The 24,885-nt window shown below is 49.2% G+C and overlaps 1 protein-coding gene across 6 annotated transcripts in view; it reads left to right on the top strand.

Annotated features, from left to right (window-relative positions):
- Window positions 1-24,885, top strand: part of KIAA0513 (KIAA0513 ortholog) — a 69,529-nt gene that overhangs the window by 32,957 nt on the left and 11,687 nt on the right. For all 6 annotated transcript variants that reach the window (XM_072731399.1, XM_026004930.2, XM_072731398.1 and 3 more), the window contains 7 exons: window positions 14,925-15,397; window positions 17,408-17,507; window positions 18,352-18,425; window positions 21,356-21,426; window positions 23,078-23,282; window positions 24,148-24,188; window positions 24,736-24,814. In XM_072731399.1, coding sequence (XP_072587500.1) covers window positions 15,069-15,397; window positions 17,408-17,507; window positions 18,352-18,425; window positions 21,356-21,426; window positions 23,078-23,282; window positions 24,148-24,188; window positions 24,736-24,814 — 899 coding nt within the window. In that variant the 5' untranslated portion in view covers window positions 14,925-15,068. The remainder of the gene's footprint in view (window positions 1-14,924; window positions 15,398-17,407; window positions 17,508-18,351; window positions 18,426-21,355; window positions 21,427-23,077; window positions 23,283-24,147; window positions 24,189-24,735; window positions 24,815-24,885) is intronic.

Raw genomic sequence — 24,885 nt, 5'->3', positions numbered from 1 at the left:
GAAGTCTAAAAGGCTTTGACCATGGAGGAGCCTTTGGTGGGCAACCCTAGTCCCCTTTCTCTCCCTCCCTAATCCACTTGTGGCTAACAGAACTCCTGAACCCTTTGGTTTTTTTGGCAACGTGGTGAAATGGGATTTGTTCTGGAGCCTTTTGCAAGCTCCGTGAGGCAGGAAATTTGTGTCTTCCACGGCTCTATTCCCAGCACTTAGCACAGCACCTGGCCTGTCATGGTGGATTGAAAATTGACACAGTAGAGTCACGGTTTTGTTGGGGAGGGCTTTGTGGAGAACGGAACCCATCTCACTCTCTCACCACACTGTGGATCCAGCAGATGGTCCCTTATCTCTTTTTTCTGTGAACTGTGGACGTGTTAGACATCCTGGAGGTCATAAAATACGAGTCCTCTTTGGATAGAAGCTTTATAGCAGCTGCAGTGGGGTAAAGCCTGCATTAAGTGTCATAAAACGTTATCTTAGAATGCCAATGGCAGGAACTCTGGAGGTCCAATGGCCTCTCCTGTGGGTAACCTGCTGACGAGCAGACGTCCACCCTCTGCTGGCTGCCCTAGAAACGGGACTGAGGGTACTGTTCTGGTAGTGGAGACTGCAGCCTTGGTGGGCCTCCACCCTAAGATTCACTCTTCCCTCTGGAGCCACATAGAAATAATCTGGCCCTTGGTCAGGTGCCCACTCCTCACCAATTTGAAGTCTCCTATCCTGTCCCCTGGGTTATTCTCAGGGTAAGTTTCTTCCACTTTCTCACTATTGCTCATGTGACATGGTCATCAGGTGGGCTTTCATTTTCATCTTTATTTTTTTGGATGTTCTCCAGATTCTCAATGGCTCTCTCCTTTTTTTTTTTTTTTTTTAAGTCTTAACAAGCATGTCTTTATTGAATTAAAATGCGTTTGCAAATGTATTATTTTTTTTCCCAAACAAGGAATCCTCGTGGGTTTCTTTGGACTTAATGATTGAGGAGAGCAATGCATGTGAGTTCTTGGACGTGTGTACTCAGTATTGCTGCCATAAGAGGAGCTGACCATTCCTTTCCAGGTGTGGGATTGGGCAAAACATTCTGGGAGCAGCCTGACCAGCGGAAGCAGGGTGTAGGGGCGGAGCTGCTGCTTCTGTTTTGGGTTAGTTTGCTTTCATCAATGCAGCTGGAGGTCTCTTGGGAGTTTGTTATTAGTGTCAAACACATAGACTCATCATGAGCGCAGCGCCTCCTGGTACTGGGCTTGTGCAAGTTTGTGCTGAAATGTCAGATGCCCTCACTAATAATTTATGAGTTATTCAAGGGCAGAAACCACATTGTCGTTACCCCTTTGCTGCCACATCATGCCTGGCACATGGAAAGCACTCAGCAGATGCTCAGTGAATCCAGAGGTGCCTTTTAAGACTCAGCTCAACATTGATATCTACTGCAAGTTTTTTGGGACTGATTGTGTCATTTTCTGTGTTAACCATCCCTCTGGCTTTAGATGCTACACATTCTCCACCACCATGTGATTTGCTTTCAATTTGAGTAATTAATGAAGGTGTCAGGTAGAGCCTGGACTGGAGTCTCTTGCCCGTTAGTGACCTCTCCAGGGTCACTGTTGAGTACTGCAGCCCACTACCATATTTCATCGAATTTAAAACCTCATCACCTGTAAGACCCACCATTATTTTATGCACAGTGAAGAAAGATTAAACACTGCCATTTGTACTGACACACAACACTTTCTAATCACTTAGACTTTTTATTCTGTCCTTATTGAAAGAATACCTTTACAATTACTTAGACACAGATTATTATCCAGTAGCACTTGATCCATTACAAGGAGGAAAATGTAAACAAAACAAGTTGCTTAAAGTCCTTCTAAAATTTGTTTACATTCAGAAGTACATGGTTTCTGTAAAATATCCTTCTAAAGTACATGGGTTTCTGTAAACTATCCTCTGTGCCATCAGCATGCTCTTTATGGAGCACCCCATCTGTGTCCCTTTGGGGACTAGGGAAGAACCAGGGAGAAGGAATAAGGAGGACTGATCATGCTCTACTACTTGAGGTGGGGTGGTTACATAGGAGTATTCACTTTGTGAGAATTCAGTGAGTGACACAATTTTGATTTATGCACTTTTTGAATTTCTTTCTTTAATTACTTTGAAAAATAAAAGAGGGTCCATTCTTGTCTCTGCACGGTGACAATGGATCATGATAAGCCTGCCTAAGAGCAATGGTGAGGCATCCAATTTCAGAGATATTAAAATGCAAAAAAAGTGCATTTCAGGGCAACGAAATACAGCCTTTATAAATCCACCTAATTTACACAACATTCAGGCTACATTTGTCCATTTCATTGTCCTCAGAGCTGTAATGAATTTGCCAAGTGCCTTGCTGAAAGTAAACCCCAGCATACAATTTGCAATTTTCCCTGGATCTATGAGTGTGTAAAAAACACAGTGGCAGAGATCAGGTTGGCTCCAAGTGTGACCTTGGTCCTCACTACTTGCCTCTCTCAGTGCTCACAGAGCTCTCTTGTTAGTAACCACTAGAGACTCCCTGGCATGCTTATCCCACTTAATCTATTCACAGTGTCTACTGCCTTCCCTTCTAGAAGTGAGGTTGACACTTGTCCCTGTCGTCTCCCCCACCTGTCATCTTCACTTCTTCAGAGATGAGGGATGGTGGAGGCTTCCCCTGCAAAGGCTAGGAGTTGTAACTCATCACTGTGGCAGCCATGCACTCAGTTCCAGTCTCCTTGATCAGAGTGGCCTCTTACCCCATTAAAACCCCCTAAACTGGTGCATAGTGCCAGGCTTTGGACCGACCTTGTGCCCCCCCATTTTTTAAAAGATTTTATTTATTTATTCATAGACACAGAGAGAAAGAGGCAGAGACACAGGCAGAGGGAGAAGCAGGCTCCACGCAGGGAGCCCGACGTGGGACTTGATCCCAGGTCTCCAGGATCACACCCCAGGCCGCAGGTGGCGCCAAACTGCTGCACCACCGGGGTTGAGGGTCTGTGGTTGGAGTCCAGGATCCAGAATGTGGATTCTAAATGGCCACAGGCGCCTCTGCCTCTCCCCAGACCTCCACCCTGTGCTCTTCCCATCAGTGACATACTAAAAAGCCCACCTCTCGGTGGCCACCTCTGGGCATGTTGCCCATCAATTCCAAATGCCTTGGAAGCCTCTGGTATCAGATTTGGGTAAGACAGTATTAAGTTACCCCCCAGGGCCACACTGTGGTGGCAGCTCATGGTGTTCCACAGACCGCCCCATCAGAGATGTCAGGACTCTCTGAGGGCTCTTCTCTTTTCTGGTCTCTAAGTAGCAGAAATCAACCCAGCCTTCTGAGAAACCCCTTGCTGTTGGATGTGGTCTTTTTTTTTTTTTTAAGATTTTATTTATTTATTCATGAGAAACAGAGAGAGAGAGAAAGGGAGAGAGGCAGAGACATAGGCAGAGGGGGAAGCAGGCTCCGTGCAGGGAGCCCGACGCAGGACTCAATCCTGGGACTCCAGGATCACACCCTGAGCCTCCAGGATCACACCCTGGGCCGAAGGCAGGCACTAAACCGCTGAGCCACCCAGGGATCCCCTGGTCTTGCTTCTTCTGAGCCTGTGTCTTCCAGCCCACATACCCTGTCGTGGTGCTGGCGCCCCCTGCCTTTCGGCACAATTAGGTACTCATCTTACTCTCCCTACCAGGTGTGCATTTTGTCAAGAGGGGGTCTGCAAGTTACTCTTCTTTGCACCTAGGCAGAAAACAGGTTTGTTTCCGTTGGATTGTGGAATGCATTTTCTTCATCTCCAGGGATATGTTGGAAGCCCACGGAGGTCAGGAATTGTGCAGTCTCCCCAGGCAGCTTCAAAGAATGGCTTCAGGGCAGGGCTTATGCAGTTTATTGACTGAAAGGTCAGTAGTGATCCTACAGCTTTTCCTGCTCTCCGTTGTAAAAACAAGGGCAGTGGCACTTTTTTCGGACAGTCTTCCTTCAGCTTCCTCCACAGAGGCCAAGGGCCTTGGTGGAAGTATGTGCAGGTGATTAGGACCGGGTGGGTGGGCCAGCTGAATTGACACATGCAGCCTGTGACCTGCGATCACCTTTGAACTCTGACCTGTGAGATTCCTGCAACAGCAGATCTTCACTGAGCAGTTATGTGCCTGGCCCTGTTCCTGTCCTGAGAACCCTATAGTGATGAAAGCAGACTAGGCTGCTGACTCACAGGGAGACTCTTGTGGGGGAGTGCAGTCCTGAGGTCACTAACCCTGGCCATGAAGAGACTCAGCCAACTGGAGAGTCTCCTGGACAGTCTGGAGTCAGAGCATTCCTGCCAGGTGCCTGGCTCAGACATGGACCCTTGTAGAGGGTTGCCATCCTGGTGGGAGCCAGGCGTGCCTGCACGTGGCTGCAGAGATGCAGTGGGAGCTGTGTCCCCTGCAGCCACCTCAAGTTCCACTGCTGTCTGTGTCTGAGGGAGTGAACCAGCAGAATGACAGTCCTCTCCCACTCTGGGAATGGCAGCACGTGGATCCTGTTTTGGTTATCAAATCAGAACGTTGGCCCTTCAGAATCATGGGTGATCTGGTGCTTTGCCAAAAGCCCTCTGGGGCATCTAGTATTTGAGGGAGAGGGGCCCTCGTGGGCGCATTAATTACAATGTCTTCAGGTTCACGACACTTCACCCTGTATCACCAGGAATGCCTTATCTTCACCCTGGTAGTGTGCTCCAGCCAAACGCCTGTGCCCAGCCGATTTGGTGCATGCCTTCAGACTTTTTAAGAGTTATTTAAAAATGTATGTTTCAACACCTCTGCTTCTTTTACAGAGCCTTGTAACTTTTACAGGTCTTTTACATACCTCGTTACAATCAGCGTTTTTCATACAAGGACTTTCTTGACAATTTCACTTTTAAATTCAGTATCTGGAAAAAGTTACTCTGCAGATGAATGTCGGAATGAAAAAAATTGTATAACCCAGTATGCTTCCCTACTTTGCTTTTGCTGCCTATTTTTTTGCTTCCCTATTTTTATTTTGCTTTTGGAAACTCCACTAAGCTCCTTCCCCGACTTTGGTAATGGGTTTTGTTGTTGTTGTTGTTGACTCCATGGACCTGTAAGTTGCCCTAGATCCACACTGACTAGGTATAAATCTGTGTCTGAGCAGCTGCCTGACTGCAGTGACCTCTAAAAGGACATCGTTGACATTTCATATTTGATATGCATTCATTCTCTAGAATGACTATTGCTGTGTAGCCCCAAACAGCCCAAAACTCTCTTCCTGGTTCAGAGGCAAAGTCAGTTATCACCCAGCCAGAAGGTGATGAGCAAATTTATTTGTCAGGAGCCCAAGGGCTGAGCTGCTCAGCCCCTCGCAGAAGCAGATAGAGTCCTTGTTGTGGTCTCATGGTGCGAGAGGTTCTGAGCAACAGGAAGCGTGTTTTTACCAGCCTGGGCTAGTGTCTGACCTCTGGCTGGGGCACTGGAGGGCCCAGCTGTGCAGAGGGGCTCAGGGGGCTTCCTCACTGCAGCCTGCCCCAGGCCAGCCCACTGGGGCCCTTCTCTGACTCAAGACTCTAGGGGGCGAGGCAAGCCAGGGAGCAAGGAGTGTGTGGAGCAAAAGCCGCCTGAGCAGGAAGAGAGAGCCCTGGCCCTGAGGCTGATTATTTGTGGCAGGCGGGTGGGGGAGGGGACGTGGAAACAGCAGCTCCTGGGGCTTCCGGATAACCTTGGTGATTTACTCTTTCAGCCATGGTGTTCCCAGCAGCGCCTTTCTCTACAGGATGATTGCATTTAGCTTTGTCTCCCTTCTCCCTTTCCTCCACTCCAGCAGTTTCAATAGGCACCGTTTTCCTGGAAACTATCCATTATTATATCTTACAATAGTGGAAGAAAACCAGGTGACAGTAACCTCATAAAATGATCAGGTTCGCCTGTTTCAGGACAGCCCCAGAGACCAGAAATCTTAGCCAAGGATTTGTCTCACCTCGTTCCTGCCAAACCCTGCTGGTAGGCCAACTTGAAATAAAACACTCTTTGGGGGACCAGAGAAGACTCTCAGTGAGGTCACCTGCATGTTTGCAGATGGGAGAGGGACAGTCAGGCACCAGGTACACAGCAAACATTCAGACTTCCTTTGGCATGGATATGGTATAAGCACGAGCACTAGAAGGGAATACACAGAAAGGAGATGGGATTTGTAGGCATGGTGGCGACGAGAGATTTTATCCCCCCTTCTGTCTCTAGACCTTTGTCTAATGATATGTTCATGGTGGAGGGAGATGGAAACCGGATGATCCCCACAAACTTGACTTGATGCTGGGAAGCATCAGTTTCACAGGGATCCATATGCAGCCTGTGTCGGGTTCGAGGCTCTGGTGGCAGATGAGGGATTTGGCTTGGGCACAGGCCCAGGCCCGGAGGTCCCCACACTCCTGGCACCTTAGTGTCTCACTCGTTTTGTCCCGACACTCCTAGGCTAAAGCAAATACTGGGCATCTCGGTGAGTCTGTAGGTCCTAACAACATACTAGCTGTCTTGGTTAGTTTCCTACAGCTGATTTAACAAATCTCATACATTTACTGTCCTACATACACTTCTGGGGATGGAGATTCAGAATTAGTCTGATGAGGCTAATGTCAAGGTGTGAACAGGACAAGTTCCTTCTAGAGGCCCCAGAGGAGACTCTTACCCTTGAGTTTTCCGGATTCTAGAAGCACCTGAATTCTTTGGTTGACAACCCCTCCTCCAGCTGCAAAACCAGCAGCAGAGCATCACTCCTGCTCCCTCTCTGACTCTGACCCTCCTACCTCTCCCTTCTAAGGACCCTTGTGATTATGATGGGCACCCCAGGATCATCCCAAGGCACCACACTTAATCATACCTGCAAAGTCCCTTTGCCATGTCAGGTCATGTATTTGTAGGTTCTGGGGATGAGGACGTGAGCACCTTTGGGGGACCACTGCTCAGCATACTACACCATTTAAAAGCTATTTTTTGTTTCATTCTTTGTTGTACATGGCCATTCTCTTTTCTTGTTCCATATTGATTTTTGGGATATTAGTAGATATGGTAAGAGGCAACAACCTTTGGAGCTGGCTCATCTGAACAGACAGGAAGGCTCCCTGGGTGCTTTCCCAGCTTATGGACAATTCAGGACATTCTATTTGATTTTCTTGTTCCAAATTGCTTTTTATTGTGGCAAACTGCAGAAAATTCAACTTCACAAAGATACAAGGTCATAGAAAGAAATACAGCATGACCTAATGGTGAAACTGTGAGCTACTTTGAGCTAGTCGTTCAGTCCGTGTCTGGAAGATGTCGAGTATTGCTATGTTTTCCTTGAAATATTGAAATATCTCACAGCACCCCTGTGAATTTGTTCAAATATCCTTGGGTGCCCTGGCACCAGTTTGGGAACCACAGCTTCAGGTTAAAAGCATCCTCGCTCAGCTCCTTGGGCTCTATCTTATGTGGTGAGGATTGTGGGAATCCCCTTACCTGGGCTGTCTCCTCTAACTGTGGGCAGCGTTCAGCTAAGATGTGGCTGCAGAAAAGAATGCAGTGCCCAAGTCTGAAGATGCTGTTGGACTTACTTTCTGCTGCCCCTGGGTGAGCTCTGGCCCTATTCATGACTGAGCCCTGGCACCATTCCTGACCCAGTGTAGATGGGCTAAAGGTCACTGGCCTCCTTCCATCATGGCTAATGTAGTCAGATGCTTTAACACACCCTATATCCACAACCACAGAGGAAGAAAAGACACTTTTCTGGGGTTCTTTGGGTGTATTTTCTTGTTTCATTTTTTTTTAAGATTTTATTTATCTATTCATAAGAGACACAGAGAGAGGCAGAGACACAGGCAGAGGGAGAAGTCAGCTCCCTGCTGGGGATACCAGGACCCCAGGATCACTGCCCTGAGCTGAAGGCAGAGGCTCAACCACTGAGCCACCTAGGTGTGCCCCCCCTTTTTAAAGATTTTATCCAATTATTTGAGAGAGCACAAGCAGAGGGAGGGCAGAGGGATAGGGCAAGGGAGAAGCAGACTCTCCACTGAGCAGGGAGGCCATTGTGGGTTTAGTATCAAGGCCGAGATCATGACCTGAGCCAAAGGCAAATGCTTAACTGACAGAGCTACCCAGGCGCCCCCTTCAGGTGTGTTTTCTGAACATGATTTACTAGAAAGCCATAGAGGGCATCCAGTTGATATTAGGCAAAGAAGGCTACCTGAATGCAGAAGGATGCCCAGATGTGTGGGGTAAACCACCCTTCAGGGGTTGAATCCCAGAGTTTATGTGAGTCTAATGACTGCAGGGGAGAGTTTACCTTCTGCTTCACATCCAGGACCCTCACCTTCTCTGTGTTTGGACAGTACCTTTGCATAAGGCAGATGGGGTTGAAAGTCTTATGACTTGAGTCTCAGAGTCAAGGACTTTCAGTAATCAATATCGGGCAGGGATGTGCAGTTCTTCCTGATTTGACCTGGCCATCTGCAACCCTTAGGCAAAGCAAGGTGGATTTTCTGTGGGGAGGTTACTTACAGCTGGAGAGAGGTCAAAATGTAGCAGAAGCTCAGGTAGGAAGCTATGAGGGACCTTTGACCTCTACTCCCAGAACAGTAGGTGTTCCTGTTCCACAACCCCCCCAGCAGGTGATCCCTCTAGCCATGTACCTGCTTCCCCCAGCCCCAGACTTCTCATCTCTAAAGTGGCAATAAAAACATAGTACTTGCCCAGCAGCTTGATGGAGTGGTCCAAAACAATGTTTTTATGTACTTTTGTGTCTTGGAAAGTATAGACTGTTCTGATAGTATCAGCTTCTGTGTCCTCCCTCAGCTGTCTCGACCTTGCCGTGGCAGGGCTCTCATTCAGCTTCTCCTCATGGGCCAGGAGGACAGTAACACATTTCCATGAGACCTGCCGTGTGTTATCTCCTTTATCTTGATAATACTCCAAATGAGTCTGGGTAAAGAAAAATTCACACTCACATTTTCCAAAAATAGGAATTGGTACTGATTCAAATGACTTTCCCAGGGGCGCCTGGCTGGCCCAGCCAGTGGAATGTGCATCTCTTGATCTCAGGGTTGTGGGTTCAGACCCCACGCTGAGTGCAAAGATGGCTTAAAAATAATTTTTTTAATTGACTTCCAGTGTGAGTCTGAGTGGAGCTGGAACCCAAGGCAGGCGGCTGGCTTTCTTTGGGCCAGTCATTAGGCAAAGTACTAAGCCATATGCCTTTGTCAAAGGCTAGGGCTTTGAAGTTCTGGCTGCTGAGACACAGCCTCATAGGTCCCAGTTCCCTCATCTGCAGAGTGGGTCTGCCCTTCCTTGCACACTGCCCCATGCTTGACCCAGAGTGAAGCAAATGAGTCAGAGCTCTGAATTCCAGAGGGTAGGTGGTGTTTTGACCTTACAGTTGAAAGGAAGGAGCAGACATAAAGCCCACTGAATATATATGGCCATGGTCCAGGCTTGGGGGAAGGTAATTTGGTAGCACCCATTGTCAGCCTTAGTAACGTACAAAGCGCTGACCCAGCAGAAATGTAGCTCCAAGGGAACACCAAAGAGATAGCTGTAGGGGCAACATGGTAGTCAAGAGCAGGGGCTTTGCAGGTTGGCTTCGACTGGATTATGCACGCTGTCACTTCCTATTTGTATGCTTGGGAGTTAGTCTCTGAGCCTTAATGTACTGGTGTCCTGAGATGAGAGATGAGATGGATGGACACAAGTATGAGCCAGCGTGTTAGGAACGCTGAGCGAACAAGGCTTTGCAGGCCCTTCTCTCTTTGTGGTTAGAACAGCATGTCTGCTAGCTCTTGGGGACTCTAAAAGAGACGGGGTTGTCTGAGGTGGATGGCAAGGGGCAGAGTTACAGAAAGTTCCGGATTCTTGCCCAGGGAGCCTCATCTGATTGCTCAAGGTCAACTTGCTAGAGAAGTCCTGGCTCTGGTTGCTCTGGGGTTTTGGGGAAATCAGAGTTTGAGCAAAGCCCCCTGGGGATGTGGCTGAGCAGCCACAAGAAGGCAGTCTCCTGCAAGTTCCTTCTGCAACTGGGGCCTCAGTGGCAGGAAAAGGCTTGGGGGAGTGGGGGTGGAGGCGAGGGGGTTAGGAAGCCTCCCACCAGAATGTGACCACCTTGGCCAGCCTCCGCCTCCTCCTGCCCCCCTACTCTTGTCCTGTGCATGCAGCTGCCTGTACTTGACCTCCTCCCATGGCTGCCCATCAGCCCAGACTCCAGCGGTGGGCTGGCAAGCCTTCCCTGCATGTCCTGCCAGCTTCTTCTCCATGAGCAGCTACTCTCGCTTCATTAGCCTCCGGTTCCTGAACCTTCCAAAGTCATTGCTGCCTAGGGCGTCTGTCCAGACTATTCCCTCTGCCCAGATCTCTCTCCTGTCAGAGGACCCTTGAGTCTTCTTGGCGATCCTTCCTTCTCCTCAGCTCATATCTGCCTCCCTGATTCCCAGTGCAAAGAAGCCCTTCTCAGGGCTCTCAGAGACATTGCCTGGAGACTCTACATAGTACTCGGTGCCACTGTAAGTTCTTGTTAGGATTTCCATTTTATTAACGGTCTCTTACCCTCCCCCTGCCCTTACCCACCCTCTACCACAACATCTCTTATCCTGTGTGCCCCCCCACACACACACAACCAGATGCTCCTTACAGCTTTGTTCATGACTGTATTTCCAGCTGCTGACACACTAGCTGATGCACAGTAGCTGCTCAATAAATATTATTGAGAGGCCCCTGGCTGGCTCAGTCAGTAGAACTCATGACCTTGAGTCATGAGGCCCCACATTGGGTGTAAAGCCTACTTAAGAAAAGAAATACTTGTTGAGCAGGTAGGTGGTTAAGGCCTTTGGGTTATAGGTTTACTTAGAATTTTAGCCTAATTTGGTTGGGAGAAAGCTGTGCTGTAAGGCCCAGGACGTACATTGTAAAAGAACAATTGCAGCAAGTTTTGTTCTGCTTCCAGGCTATAGCAAAGCATTTTAATATGCAAAGTCTGTAGTTGCAAATGTCCTGCTGTGATTTAAAACCCTGAGTCTTAGAGTCTGTGGCCCTGCATTGGGTTTGGGAGCTTCCTTGCACATAGAATAAGTCAAAGGGATTGGGGTGCAATCCACAGATGTGTTTTGAAATAAATTTAAATTAGTTGCCAGTATTGAGGAATTGGAAGGTTTCATGTAGTGCATTTCAGCAATTCTTTGGAGAGCTCTTTAGGTCTTGTACCGCTGGGCCTACATTCCTGAGTTTAGCACCTGGCCGGCTCTAGTAGGGCCAGTGGGGTTGATTCCTCCTGGGCCCACTTCCTTTGTGTTCTCTGGCTGGCCTCACGCAGGTAGTCACAAGAGGCATGTGATGACAGAGTGACAGTCACCTTGTCCTGCATGGAGGCCCATAATTCTGTATCCTTCTTGAAGGAAGAGAGTGGGGTGCTTTCAAGGCCCTTACCCACAAATGACTGCTTCACCCTGGTGTCTCAGCTGCGTGAACAGACTTGCACCCCTGTCTTCTCCCCCCAAGAGAGATGAGACCACTGGGCTGAGGGGGCCAGGGGACAGTAGCGTGTGTGGTGATGGCACTCTCTTCTGCACGGGGCCTGGGCCTGGATGCTGCAGCCCACGGTACCCTCACACACCCTGGACTGGGTCTTCCCCCACCTCTTTCTCCCCTACCATCAGGCCTCTCACTTTGTTCCCCCTTCCTGAGCCCACAGAGGAGGCTTCTGGGAAAGGATGACTCACACACTCTCAGAATTTTGAGCGAGGGGGATGCTAGGAGAGCCGCTTGCCAGCCTCAGGCTGGATCAGAAATAACCATGATAATTTGCTCTGATCTTGCAGTCCTGATCCTGGCATGAAAAGATGCAGCCCTTCTGACTGCTTGAAACTGTTTCAAGATACAGAAATTTGTTTCCTTTTCCCTCTGAATATTTATTTATTGCAAACTGTATCATTCTGATCAAGAACAAAATCAAAAGGAAAAATTACCCCAGTGCTAGGACTATAATAAGCTTCTATCTTCTTTTCCAGCCCTCTTTATACATATGCTTTATTGTTATTATAAGAAAGTTAAAACTCATGCACTATGCACTACAGTATTCCCAGCACCCAGACCAAAGGATGGCATGCCATGGGATTCAGTAAATATTTGTTGACTACAGGTTATTTTGTTTACTTATCTGACATGAACATCATTCACTCATGTTCTGATTGTTTACTGCATCATTCACTGATTACTATTGCATCAAATTGTTAGAATTTATTTGCCAGTTTCCTATATTTAGATTTCCCCAGTTTATCAGGATTAGAAATACTGTTACATTTCCTTAGGATAAATTTCAAGCATTTGAATTCCTAGATCAGAGGATAAAAAAATTAAAATTATAAAAAAATAGTTTCTAAGTATGCCTGGCTGGCTCAGTTGGAAGAGCATACAACTCTATCTGGGATTGTGAGTTTTAATCTCACATTAGGTGTGGAGATTATATACATACATATGTAAACAAACAAACTTTCTAGAGTCTTATTTATCCCTATTGCCAGGATTGCTTGAGAATATTAACTTTACAATCACCTCACCAGCATTTACATTGCATTTTGAGATTTTTGCTAATTTAGTAGTAGAAGATGGTACCCAATTGTTTCAACTTGGCCTATCTACATGTGTGATTAGTAGTGTAGGTTGAAGAATTGTCTAAGCGTTTAATAATAGTATTTCTGGGATGCCTGGGTGGCTCAGCGGTTGAGCATCTACCTTCGGCTCAGCATGTGATCCTGCAGTCTCAGGATCGAGTCCTGCATCGGGCTCCCTGCATGGAACCTGCTTCTCCCTCTGCCTGTGTCTCTGCCTCTCTGTGTCTCTCATGAATAAATAAATAAAATCTTTTAAAATAATTATAATAATAGTATTTCTTCTTATGTGCCTTGTCTGTTTGAGTAGTTTGTGTTACTTATTAGAACACAATTTTCAACTGGATTTGGATGAATATTTTATTTACTTATTTTTAAAAATAATCCAGGTGCCCCTCGATTTGGGTGAATTTATAATACAGATATTATTAACCCAATTTTCCTATCATAGTGACTGCAAACATCTTCCTATTGTGTGACTTTCTGTTTTTAACACCCAGTGTGTTGTTACAGATGTCATTTTCTGTGCTTTGGAGGGTCTGAGAATATGGTGGCTGGAACGACATTAGAATTCAAGCTCGACCACAGTGTCTCAGATGGAGAGACCCTGGCCCAGAGAGCAGAGGCGGGGGACACAGGTGGCAGGAGGGGAGCCAGGGCTGATGCAGCCCCAGACTGCCACTCCTTAATCTCCTCAGTGTCTTCTGAGTGGTAGTGCTGTCTCCTGGCTCCTAAAAACCCCATGTGACTCCCCTGGCCCAGACAGTTCTTTTAAGTGGAGGTTCATTCTTCTCTTTTTTGAACCAAGGCAAGCTTTGTAGGACTCCACTGAAAGCATACTGTTGCCACTCCGACAAGGAGTCAGCCATTCCATCTTTCTGACTCAGGGTGTTTAAAAATATCCTGAGCTGGGGAATTTGGAGGAACTCATGATCGATTTGTGAACATTAAGCTCTTAACAGGCAGCAAATGCAATCTAATATCAAATTACCCTCAGAAGATGCATTAGTGCCACAGTGTCGGCAGCCACCTGTGTGCTAGGTGTTGTCCTAGATATTTGGGGTCTGCAGAGGGTGAGGAGAGGGACGTGACCAATCTTGAGGTTGTGGTTGCTCTTGCCTGGAGGAGATGATGCATCAGGAGGGCTCTTGCTTCATGCTGAGTTGTCTGGGTCTCACTGCTGGGGAAGGAGAGTCCCAGAACTGTTAGGTGACTCCCGAAATGGCAGTTCGGAAACCTGGTTTAGATGCAAAGACTAATTCCACCTCTGCTGCTGTTCCACCAGCACCCTGGACCACCCCTCCCCTCCCTGCCCCTTCCCAGCTCTTCCAATACATTCATGGGCAACTCTGTCCATGCATTCACAGATGTACAGCAAATACTTCCTTAGTCGAGACTGCACTAGACAACTTGATGGCCACAGAGGTGCTCCAGGGGCTTATATATACTTCAGTGGGATAAACAGAAATGGTAATATCTACCCATCAAACAAGCAGAATTCTAAATGGGGGTAAATAAAATGCTGGAGGTGCACAGAGCCATCAGTGAATAGTTTTGAATAGAGCTCCTTGAAGAGATGGCACCGTGTCCACCCTGGGGGTGAGCAGCATCTGGGCAGGGTGAGGCAGGAAGAAGGAATGAAGTGGGGAGGGGGGAAGGCAAAAGGAACAGACCTGTGAGCCAGATGCCATCGTCCAGGTGGCTATGGTGCCGGGAGGGCAGGAAGGAGAGGGTGGGTCTAGGCAGCAAAAGATGCTCAGAAGCCATGAGAGGGTTTGAGTGATAGAAAAAGAGACATCTGTCTGGCAGCCTGGGAATGTTCTAGGCCTTGAGTGGAAGAGTCCTCAGAAAAGAGCCCAGGAAAGAAGAGATGCCAGCCCAGGAGGTGAGGGGCCCATGTGCTGAGCAGAGGCAGCTTTTCCCAATGTACGAGATGAACCGTCTCCCACGGCCACTGACACTAATGGCAGTGAGTGGCAGAGGTATCCCTGGTGATTTTCTGATTCCAGCCTTTTTATTTATTGGCATCAGTCTGGTAGGCCAGAGCAGGGGAGGGCCAGCAGGTGCAGTGGCTTTGAAGTCTATTAGTGTAATTTGGAGGAGTCCTGATCATTGGTATTCATGTGTTCATTATTTCAACAACTAGTTATTGAGTGCCTACCATGTACCAGGTGTTTAACAGTAGACAGTAGGGAAATGATGTCCGTGTAGCAAAGACCCAAATCCTAGAAGTTTGGATTCTCATTGCTGTACTCCCCCTATGCACCCCGTCTCGTCATAATAACATTTATACATCTTCCATTCTAGATGCCTTAGGGCCATGAGAGCTGCCCCCGAAGACTCCTAGTGGCCAACAGCTCCCAGGCAACGCATGTGCTTGGGCTCCAGCTCCCACTGACACAAGCGGGAATCCCATCTGCCGGCCCTCCAGCCTGGAAGCCTCCCCAAACCATGGAGGCCCCGGACGTCCCCGTGGGCACACTGATAGACTTCGGGACTGAGCCGTCTGCCTCCTCACCCCTGGAAGCCCTGCCTCCGAAGCTGCAGGATGGGGATAGCTCCCAGGGCGACGGTGCTTCGGAGAGCGAGACCACAGAGTCTGCGGACAGTGAGAATGACATGGGCGAGTCGCCCTCACACCCATCCTGGGACCAGTACCGCCGCTCCTCCTCCAACGAGTCCTTCTGTTCCAACCAGAGCACCGAGTCCACCAAGGATGAGGAGGCCCCGGAGCTCCGGGAGTTCATGCGCAGCTACGTGGAAAAGATCTTCTCTGGAGGGTGAGCCCCTGGGACCTGCTCTGTGCTCCCGGCTCTGTCCTTTACAGGGCACCCCTTGGGGCCCAGGCTTCCGTGGGCCACCTCGGTGGTTCTGAGCCTCACCCCTGGTTCCAGCCACTCCAAGGACAGGCTCACATCCTTGCTGCTAAATCCAGGACTCTAGTTTGCTTACCTGTGTCTGAGCAATGTCAGGTTAGCTACTCAGCCTTCCCTGTCAGACTCATACTCCGTTAGGGCACCACTGCTGCTGGCAGACTTTCAGTGCAGGAGGTGTGTAGGCCAAAAGGTTTCAGTTACCCATACTCCTCACCATGCTCATGGCAGCTAAGCCTCCAGCAACTGCCAGGAAGGGAACGCTTCCTTGCTCCTCTTTCTTGCCTTTCTTCTCTATGGTTCTTGAAGGGGTAAATGGGAGCCCTGGCAATTGGAGCAGCAGGGAGCAGTTGGGATCAGACTAAGAGGGGGTGTCTGTGGGTGGGCCTCCACCTCCCCCAACCACACTTGTTACTATCCCAACATGGGGGTGGAGAGCCTGCAAACCCAAATTCCTGGGTTTTAGATGTCAGCTTTGCCCTGTGTCCCTGCCACACACTGGTCATTGGAGGCCTTGCTGCTCCTTTGTCTTATGTAGAGACCTACAGCATCAGCATCATGGCAACTTGCTAGAAATGCAGAGTCTTGGGCCCCACCCAGACCCACTGAGTCTGAATCTGCATTTCAATGAAACCTCTGGACTCTCCATGCACACACTTCAGTGTGGGGAGCTAAGCGAATAAAGGGATCATTTTCCAGTTTTAGTGAAGAAATAAGACTGCCTGTTGGCACCATGCATAGTGTACACTATTTCCTACCATGATTAAGGCCCCTTGTTTGTAACTGAGCAAAATGGATGTCTGCCTTTTCCAGATGTGCGTCCGCTTTCTTTGCAGTTAGATGAGGGAAGAGAGCTCAGTGATAATCCAAATAATGGCCTCTGCAAAAACACATTCATGTTCGATTTTGAATGCATTCTAGGAGAGCAGTAGATGTGGCTTCCTCCTAATTTTGTTTGACTAACACTGGAATTGGTCTGCTTTCTCTGAGCACACCCAGTTAATGAAAGGGGAGAAAGCATGGAAGCTTGCTAATTTGTCAGGAAGGCCAATCTATATTTGTGGCAGCCTGTCAGCAGTATGGAGCACGGACAACTGAGCCGGATGCATTTTCAAGAGCATTCCAGAAATCACTGCGAACTGGCTGGCAAATTCTCCGATTTCATCTGGTGTTGGTATTTTGGGATAAATGAGACCAAGATGTTTTCTACAAAACCTTAAATAAATGAAAAATTGCATGAGCTAATTGATCTTCAGCCCTTCTGTTTCTTTTTTATTTTGTCTTTAAATCTGGGGCAGATTATTAGCCTCCCACGAAGAGGGATCAGAAGTAGTTTAAGGTCAGGTGAGCATTCTGTTCACCCTGGCATTGGTGACCCCCTAGGGTCCCCTAGTCTCCATCCCTCACATACACAGCCAGGATTGTCAGAGGGGTGAGCAGACTGGCTCTTCAGAATAACCAACCAAAGCCAGTATGTCCTGCTGAGACTGAGCAGATTAGGGATTCTTGAATTCACTGGATGGTTCTCTGCTGATTTCAGCCCTAGTGGATGGGAAGGCAGTGGAGCTAGAGAGCCAGGCCCTCAGAGGGTCACCTTACCTTTGTCAGAGCTCCTGCTTCACTGGAGGCAGGACGCAAGGGACAGAGCCTGGGCTTTGGAGCCAGGAAGTCTGGATGGAGCTCCTGTTTGCTGCTCTCTAGCTGTGTTTGATCCTCTCTGAGCCAGTTTCCTCATCTTTGAGATAGAAAAGACCCCAATTCCTCATGGGCTCACCCGAGGGTAGGATGAGCTGGTGTAAGTTAGGCATCTGCTCCTAGGGTGCCATACTTCCTTGTTCCTTCTCCTGCCTCTTCCCCGCTGTGGCTGGATTTCTTCCAGAGGATTGAAAGTTGCTTTGCCTCCTCTGTTCCTTTCAGGGAGGACTTGGACCAGGAGGAGAAAGCCAAGTTTGGAGAGTACTGTAGCAGTGAGAACGGGAAAGGCCGCGAGTGGTTTGCTCGATACGTGAGCGCCCAGGTGAGGGGCGGCGTCGGGAGGCACAGGGGGTGTGTGGCACATTCCCGCCACCTCTGCAGCGCCCACTCTGGAGAAAAGTCACGGGAAACAATCCAGCTGAGAAACTAGTAGAACTTACTTAAAGATGTTCCCCAAACACTTCACTAGAGTAGCGGGAAGTGAGAAGTCGCTCATCCGAATGCCCCTACTAGAAAAAATGAGCGAGCAAACTAGTCTTTCAAATTGCTTGCAATTACAGAACAGTTTGTTTTTTTAAAGGCAAGCATGTGGACAACGTCCGTGCCTAATTTTATATTCAGTTTTTATAAAGATAATGTAGACAGTGACAGCCATGTGAATTCAGAAAAGAACGATTTTTTGGTAAATATCTTGCAGGCTTTTTTTTTTTTTTTTCTCTGAAGTAGCTTAGGCTCTTAGTTTTTAAAGTATTTTTTTATCACAATTTATTTTCCAAAAAGAAATTAGAAAATGCAAATCAGCAAAAAATAAAGAAACAGCCCATAACTACACTCCAGAAATCTCCCATGTTGTCATCTGCGGGTTTAATCCCTCCAAGCTGTTCTGTGTTGTGTAGGTAAGCGTGTGGTGTTCCTAGCTCTTAAAATTTTAAGGAGATGCAGGAAAATGTTGGCTTGTGCTCTGCCAAGCAGTGGTGTTGTGCCCGGTGCCAGTGCCCTGCTCAGGGTCCTGGCTGCTGTGAAGCAGGGGAGGCTGCTCCCGTCCCAGGCTCGTGGCGGGGCTGTGTCTAGTGCTGCTCAGCATGGTAAGCCCAGCACCCGTCTGAGCTGCAGCGTGCCTCCACCACCTGCTCGCCCCATGACGTGTCTGCCCTATTCCTGGACAGCGCTGCAACTCCAAGTGTGTCTCGGAGCCAACCTTCTACCGCCTGGTGCAGTCTTTCGCTGTCGTCTTGTTTGAGTAAGTAATGCTGTCACTCAAAGCCTCTGTCCTACAAGCGTGTCTTCCCCGCCTCTCCTACCCCGTACTAACCCGGCCATAACAGCCACCTGCGTCATCAACTGGCACTTGCTCTGAACCACCCCCCCACCCCCCATCTGCTGAGAGGCAGCGTCCTACCAGCCTCTTGCAAGAGGGAGTTAGGGTCCTCCCCCCGCAGTAGAGGTTAGGTGGGAGTAAATCCCTCCACGAGGGCCATAGGACAGGCTGGGATGACACGCAATTGACCCTGCCCTCCTGCAGCGGAGATGTGGCCTTTTCTTGATTTCTTGTTGTAAAGTACTTCCAACTAGATAACCACCCACTTAATGATGTGATCAGATGACTTGGGCCTGCCCTGAGTACTAATTAGGCCCTGCTGGAACGTTTTATCACAGCACAGTAGAAGCCGGAGGGTGATAAAAAGGGCCCCTCCTGCCCCTGTGTAGCTGTGAGAGGCAGGCCATGTGACTCACAGGCTCCCTCCTCCTGAGGCCCTGGGGTTCTGGGACTGCCAGGCCCACGTCATGCATCTTGGACCTGCGTCAGAGCAGGTGACAGCACCCCCACCAGCATGAAAGGACAGGATGTGTCTCTGCCTTGAGGAGGTGAACAACAGCTTTATTGATCTGGGGTCAGGGGAGAGGAAGCCCCATCTGGCAGTTTATACCCTACTTACCCTTGTTTCCTCATTGTGGTTCCGTGGTCCTGGTCCTGGTGGTTTGCCTCCATGCTTTGAGGCCTGAAAACCCCCCTCCTTTCCTTTTCTTTCCCCTTCTTGTCCCAGCAGAAACATCACCGCTCTTGTGAACCTTAATTCCCTTGTGTCTTGATGTGTCCTCATCTCTTAATTCCCCCCATAAACACAGAGCATGGACTAGAGGGAAAAGACCAAAAAGAGGAGGATCCTTATTTTTCCAGCACCTGCTTGGAATGTCCCAAGTTGAGGATAGGCTCATGTGGGATTCTGGGTCTCAGAGCTGGCAAGGGTGGAGGGACAAGAAAGCATCACGGAAGGAGCGGGTTTCAAACAGGCCCAGTTGTCTTGTGTGTAACACACTCTCGAGCTCTGAGAATACCTCAGCTTCAAAACATTCCCATCCAAAGGATTTCTCACGAATCCATATTTTGTAAAGATTGCACCTGTCCCACTTGGTAACACATATTTAATTCTGCATTTACTTTGAATTTTTCCTTAAAATAGGAGAGGGGAAAAAAATACATTCAAATTCCAACCCGACTAAAACACAGAACCTCCCCATTTCTGGGTGAGCATATGTATTTGTGGATGGTTGGAGGAAAAAAAGAAAGGAAAAAAAACTTGTGATCTTCTAAAAATATGTATTTTTAAAATTTGAGCTTTACAATTTTTAGTTTATTAGGGTTTTATGTTTTTAAGTTATAGTCCTTTATGATTTTATTGGCAGAGTTTAGGTCTTCAAGTTTTAAATTATTTTTATGTTAAAAGAGAAAACTGTCCCTGACCCCATTGTATAGATAAATTCCATTGACTTTTTTTTTTTTAAGATTTTATTTATTTATTAATGAGAGACACAGAGTGAGAGAGGCAGAGACACAGGCAGAGGGAGAAGCAGGCTCCATGCAGGGAGCCCGATGTGGGACTCGGTCCTGAGACCCTGGGATCATGTCCTGAGCCGAAGGCAGATGCTCGACTGTTGAGCCACCCAGACGTCCTGACTTTTTTTTTTTTAAGTAATATTTGTACAAAGTTAGAAACTAAACAGGAAAGAAAAATACAGAAGAACAGGGTAGAGAGGCATAGTGCCTAAAATGGAAAGGAAACCTCTTCTCACAGCCCTGTCCTCACTCCTGTGGCCCTCTTCCCAGTGATAACCCCTATCAATGACACATCCCAGTGAGTATATATTTTTCCAAAAAAAAAAAAAAAAAAAAAGGGCATTGCATCCCCATACAATTAATTATTCGTTTCTAATGGCTATATGGTGTTCTGATATCTAAATGTATCATAGTTTATTTGACTTGCGCCCCATCAATGGTCCTTGGATTTTTCCTCCTCATTGTCTCCTCTGGTTCCTGGTGCTGCAGTGGGCAACAGTGTCGCATTTGCAGCTGTCACAGTGCACATTTCTAGGGGCAGGCAGGCCCCCGTTTGAAGATTCTCCCCCCCCCCCTTTTTTTGTTTGCTAAGCTGACTGGATCTGTGTGTAGCTCATAAACCTTAGTGTAGTAAGTATAATATAGTAATTATAATCCTTTACATTTGTGGAACATTTTTTGGTATATAAAAGGTTCTTGTGTTTAACAATTTAATTTGATTTTCGGCAAGTGATATAGGGTAGGTATTCGTATTCCCAGTGGTTCTCCAAGTGCTCTCCCTGGGCCCAGGAGCATTAGAACATCAGCTTGACAAGGCAGTTTGTTAGAAATGCACATTCTTATTAGGCCCTAGCCCAGACACACTGAACCAGATTCTGGGGGTGGGCCCAGCAGGTGGGCTACTCTCAGGGTGATTCTAATGTAACTCAAGTCTGAAAACCACTGACTAGTATACCCTCGAACTCACTGCTAATTCCTGAGAATTAGGGGTTGGAGGGCCACCTGGCCTAGGGCCTGACTTCCAGTCCTGGCACTGCTCCTGTGTATAGGATTGAGCTTCCTGAGCCTTGCTGTTCCACTTTGAAAGGGAGAGGAGGCCAGGCTAATGGACCAAGATCTCCTTCCTGCCCAGGATCAGAACAATCCCCAGCTGTGTGCCTATGGGCACTTCATCCAATTGGAGATTCTTTTTTGTTGCTTCTACATAGCATCTGGGGAGTGAAGTATTAATGTGGACATATTTATAAAATTCTTAGGTCTTGCTTCATGAACTTGCACTGATAAAATTGGGTAGAATGATTCTTTAGCTAGTCGAGCCTTACTTGTCATTTTAGGTGTCATCAGATGGACGACTTTGGGCCTGCCAAGAACCTCATGACCATGTGCTTCACCTACTATCACATCGGTAAGGCCACGGACGCAGCCTCTGTGGAGGGCAAACATGGAAACTCAAGACTTGTCACTTTATAACGTGGCATCAAGTGAGGATTTCTTCCCCATTAGCAGCAAAGTTGTGAGGCTTCCAGAAAGCAACAGAACCTGAGGTTAGGGTGGGATGAGCAAGGAGTAAGGTTCCTGAAACAGGAGGAAAAGAGGTAGTCCGCACTGTGGGTCATGAAGTTGCCTATCCATGGTAGGAAGGAAAGCACCCAGTGCCTAGATGGGAGGCTAAGTTCATTTGGTGGGAGATTCCGTGGCAGACTCAGGGATTGCTGGATGTGAGGACATTCTTTCACGTTTTAGCAAAATACGACATTGGGTTGGTTACTGGAGAGAATGGGAGGATCAATATAGCATCTTGGGGTGGAACGCGTCCCTGGGTGTGGGTTGGTGATGCCCTTATGAAGAGTGCAGATTGTTCTTTATTCTGATGCCTGACAGTTCTTCTGGCTCATTGGGTTGGAACTTTCTGGTAATGGGAACTTGAGGGCTCCCTGTGTGAAGTTCCTTGGGTGTGACAGCAGAGACTCATTCAGGCCGCTGTGAGCCAAGGCTGCTGGGGGCCTGCATGTGGTCTGGAGCTGGGTCAGGGCAGCAGTAAGCATGGCCTCCCTTCCCACCTTTCGCAGGATGCACAGTTCTGTTCTGATGCTATAACCCCGAGTCCTCTGCAGTTTGGCTTTTTGTACTTCCCCCACTCCCAAGTGCCTGTCCTCTCCATGCCTCAGTTCTGCTGGTGACAGCTGGTCAGACTGCCTTAGCTCGAGGCCAGGCCACCACTAGGCAGGTCCTTCATGCTAGACCTTTGGGTCAAATGGGAACCCCTCGTCCACACTGTGCTCCTCCTTCTCAAAGAGCTCCTCAAGTGGCTGCTACTTGTCTGCGTCACATCTGTGCAGTTGCTTACATTAGTAGGGGACACTCACCCCTTGACCTTTAGGGGCCCTTTGATGAGCAGGAGCCACCCTGACCCGCAGGAGAGCCTTTGGCCCTCAGGGGGCACCCTGGCCTGTGGGAGACCCTTAGACCCACAGGGGGCTCCTTGACCGGCAGGAGACCCTCTGACCAGCAGGGGGCGCCCTGACCTGCAGGAAACCCTGACCTGTGGGGGCACCCTGACCCGCAGGAGGGCCTCTGACCTGTAGGGGCCACCCTCACCAGCAGGAGAGCCTTTGGCCGTGCTGTCTTCCCCTCCCCTCTCCCACTCCCCAGGGATGCCCACTCCTGCCTGGGCCAGTGTCAGGCCCACAGCAGGGCACAGAGCCTCTCTTGAGTCCACCTGCCTCCTCCCAGCACAGGGAGAGGTTCTTGGGCCACTTGTAATCCTTGGCCTCCTCCAGCACAGTGTAGCTCTGCGTGTGCCTTGCTCCCCACCTTCAGGTCGCTGAGCTCCTTCAGGGCTGGTCCTCCCGTTTCCTCTGCAGTCTGGGGGCCCTGGCTAGCATCTTGTATGCAGTGGGTGCTTAGCTGTGGCCCTGAGAGGCCCGGCCTGCCACCTTCCCCTGGCATCTTGGGGCCTCTACTTGTCACCGCTGCCTCCAGGGGTCCTGGCACCCTGTTGTTCCTGCTAAGCTGTGCGGTGCCATTCTTGCTCCCTCCCACCTTCACCCCCTCAGGTAAGCCGCACCTGCTGCCCATGGAGTCCAAGGAGAAGCCTGCAGGGAGCATCGACTCCTACCTGAAATCTGCCAACAGCTGGCTGGCAGAGAAGAAGGACATCGCTGAGCGGCTGCTGAAGAACACGGCCAGGACAGAGAATGTCAAGGGCTTCTTTGGGGGGCTGGAGACCAAGCTGAAGGGACCCCTGGCCAAGAAGTACGAGTAAGTGTGTCACTAGGAGGGCTATGGCGAGGGCCAGGCATGACGTGGGCGGAGGCCACATGCAGAGGCAGTGACAGGGAGGCCCTGACCTGGCAGTGGAGGGGTCTGTGCGGCCGCCCTGGGTAACTTTAGGGTCCTGCTAGCCGCTCCTGGTAAGCACAGCTGCCGGCCCCACTTGACTCCCCACCCTCCACACAGAGTTTTCTGTGGTTTGCAAATGCCATTGGGTTGACTGACAGGCAGGGGTGTCCCCTGGGGGTCAGGGTTTTCTAGGACTGATTGGGAGCATGTCGAAACTGCCAGAGAGCAGTAGGGGACTTGCAAGCCCTCTTGCCCCCTTCCTCCTGGAAGTGTGGTGAGAGCCAGTGTGAACGGAACCGGGTAGGCAGGGGATGGACTCCCATCCCCCAGGACAGCCGTTCTGTAGCAGGAGCTCAGGAGCCTTCTGGGACCGGGTGCTTGGGAACGGGTTGTTGAAGTGAAGACTTCCCAAGAAAGGGGCACGTCAACAAGAGGGTACTCCTGGCTCCCAGTGTCTGCGCCATGCCCACTGCAGTCCCCACAGTCCCCTGTCATGGTGGGTTACAGCCAGGTGACTTGGAAGATTCCTTCTGTGGTCCAGGCAGTTTGGGATGCAGAGAAAATGATGCACAGAAGCCTACATGCCACATCTTCTTAATTCTGGTAGATGGACAATTGGCAAATGTAGCATTGACTTAATAGCACCTTTTCAGAGAAAACCACATTAAATGTCTCCATTACTAAAAGACATAATCATGCTTCAGCCAGGTAGACCGGTTCCTTTGAGCTGAGAAAATGTGTAGGGGGGTCATTTTGTCACTGCTGCGGTGTCTTTCCCCTCCAGGGAGGATGAGAACAAGCCCAAGGAGAAACCACAGAAGACTGGTGAGTGCCTCCCAGTGCTCCCCGGGCCCAGCAGGTGCCCAGATGCGGCCACAACAGTGCCCCTGGTCCTATACCCAGGCCCCCGTGGGGTCTTCAGTCGGCCCCCCAGGAACTGGCCCCTGACCACCTGTGGCACGAGATGCCACCATGGATGACTCCTGATGTCATTCCGCCGTGGCCTCTGCTCACCTGTTGAATTTCTGGGGGAAATATCTTCTCTGGGGAGAGGATTCAAGAACTAAATTCTTGAATTTAGTTCCCAGGGAAGTGAAGGAAAGTATTGCTGGAGCTGGGAGAGCTGTGCCAGGGACCCCTCCTTCAGGAGAAGTCCCCACCGCCAGGGGGCAGGAGCATTATTCCTGGCTGTGGGCGGCAGAAAAGGAATTTTGAAAAAAAAAAAAAAAAAGAAAAGAAAAGCAATCTTGGACTTTCCGCTGTGTTCCTATAACCACTGGGGAGAAGCAGTGCTGCCTGGAAGGATGCTGAGGGGTCCGCCAGCAGGGGGGTACAACCGGAGCGACGGTCTGTCTTTGTCACCTGCCCACAGTGACCATGTGCAGCCCGGAGGAAGAAAGGAAAGGGGAGAAGGTCTACCTGTACACACACCTGAAGCAGCAGCCCATCTGGTAAGGCTGCCCTCGCACCTATGGGGCCATGGCTCCTGACATCTCCATCTCTGTCAGAAACGGAGCTCGCT

This window comes from Vulpes vulpes, chromosome 12 (assembly GCF_048418805.1).
Source record: "Vulpes vulpes isolate BD-2025 chromosome 12, VulVul3, whole genome shotgun sequence".
Lineage (NCBI taxonomy): Eukaryota > Metazoa > Chordata > Mammalia > Carnivora > Canidae > Vulpes > Vulpes vulpes.
The sequence above is the reverse complement of the archived record's forward strand: the minus strand, read 5'-3'. Positions and strand labels throughout refer to the sequence as shown.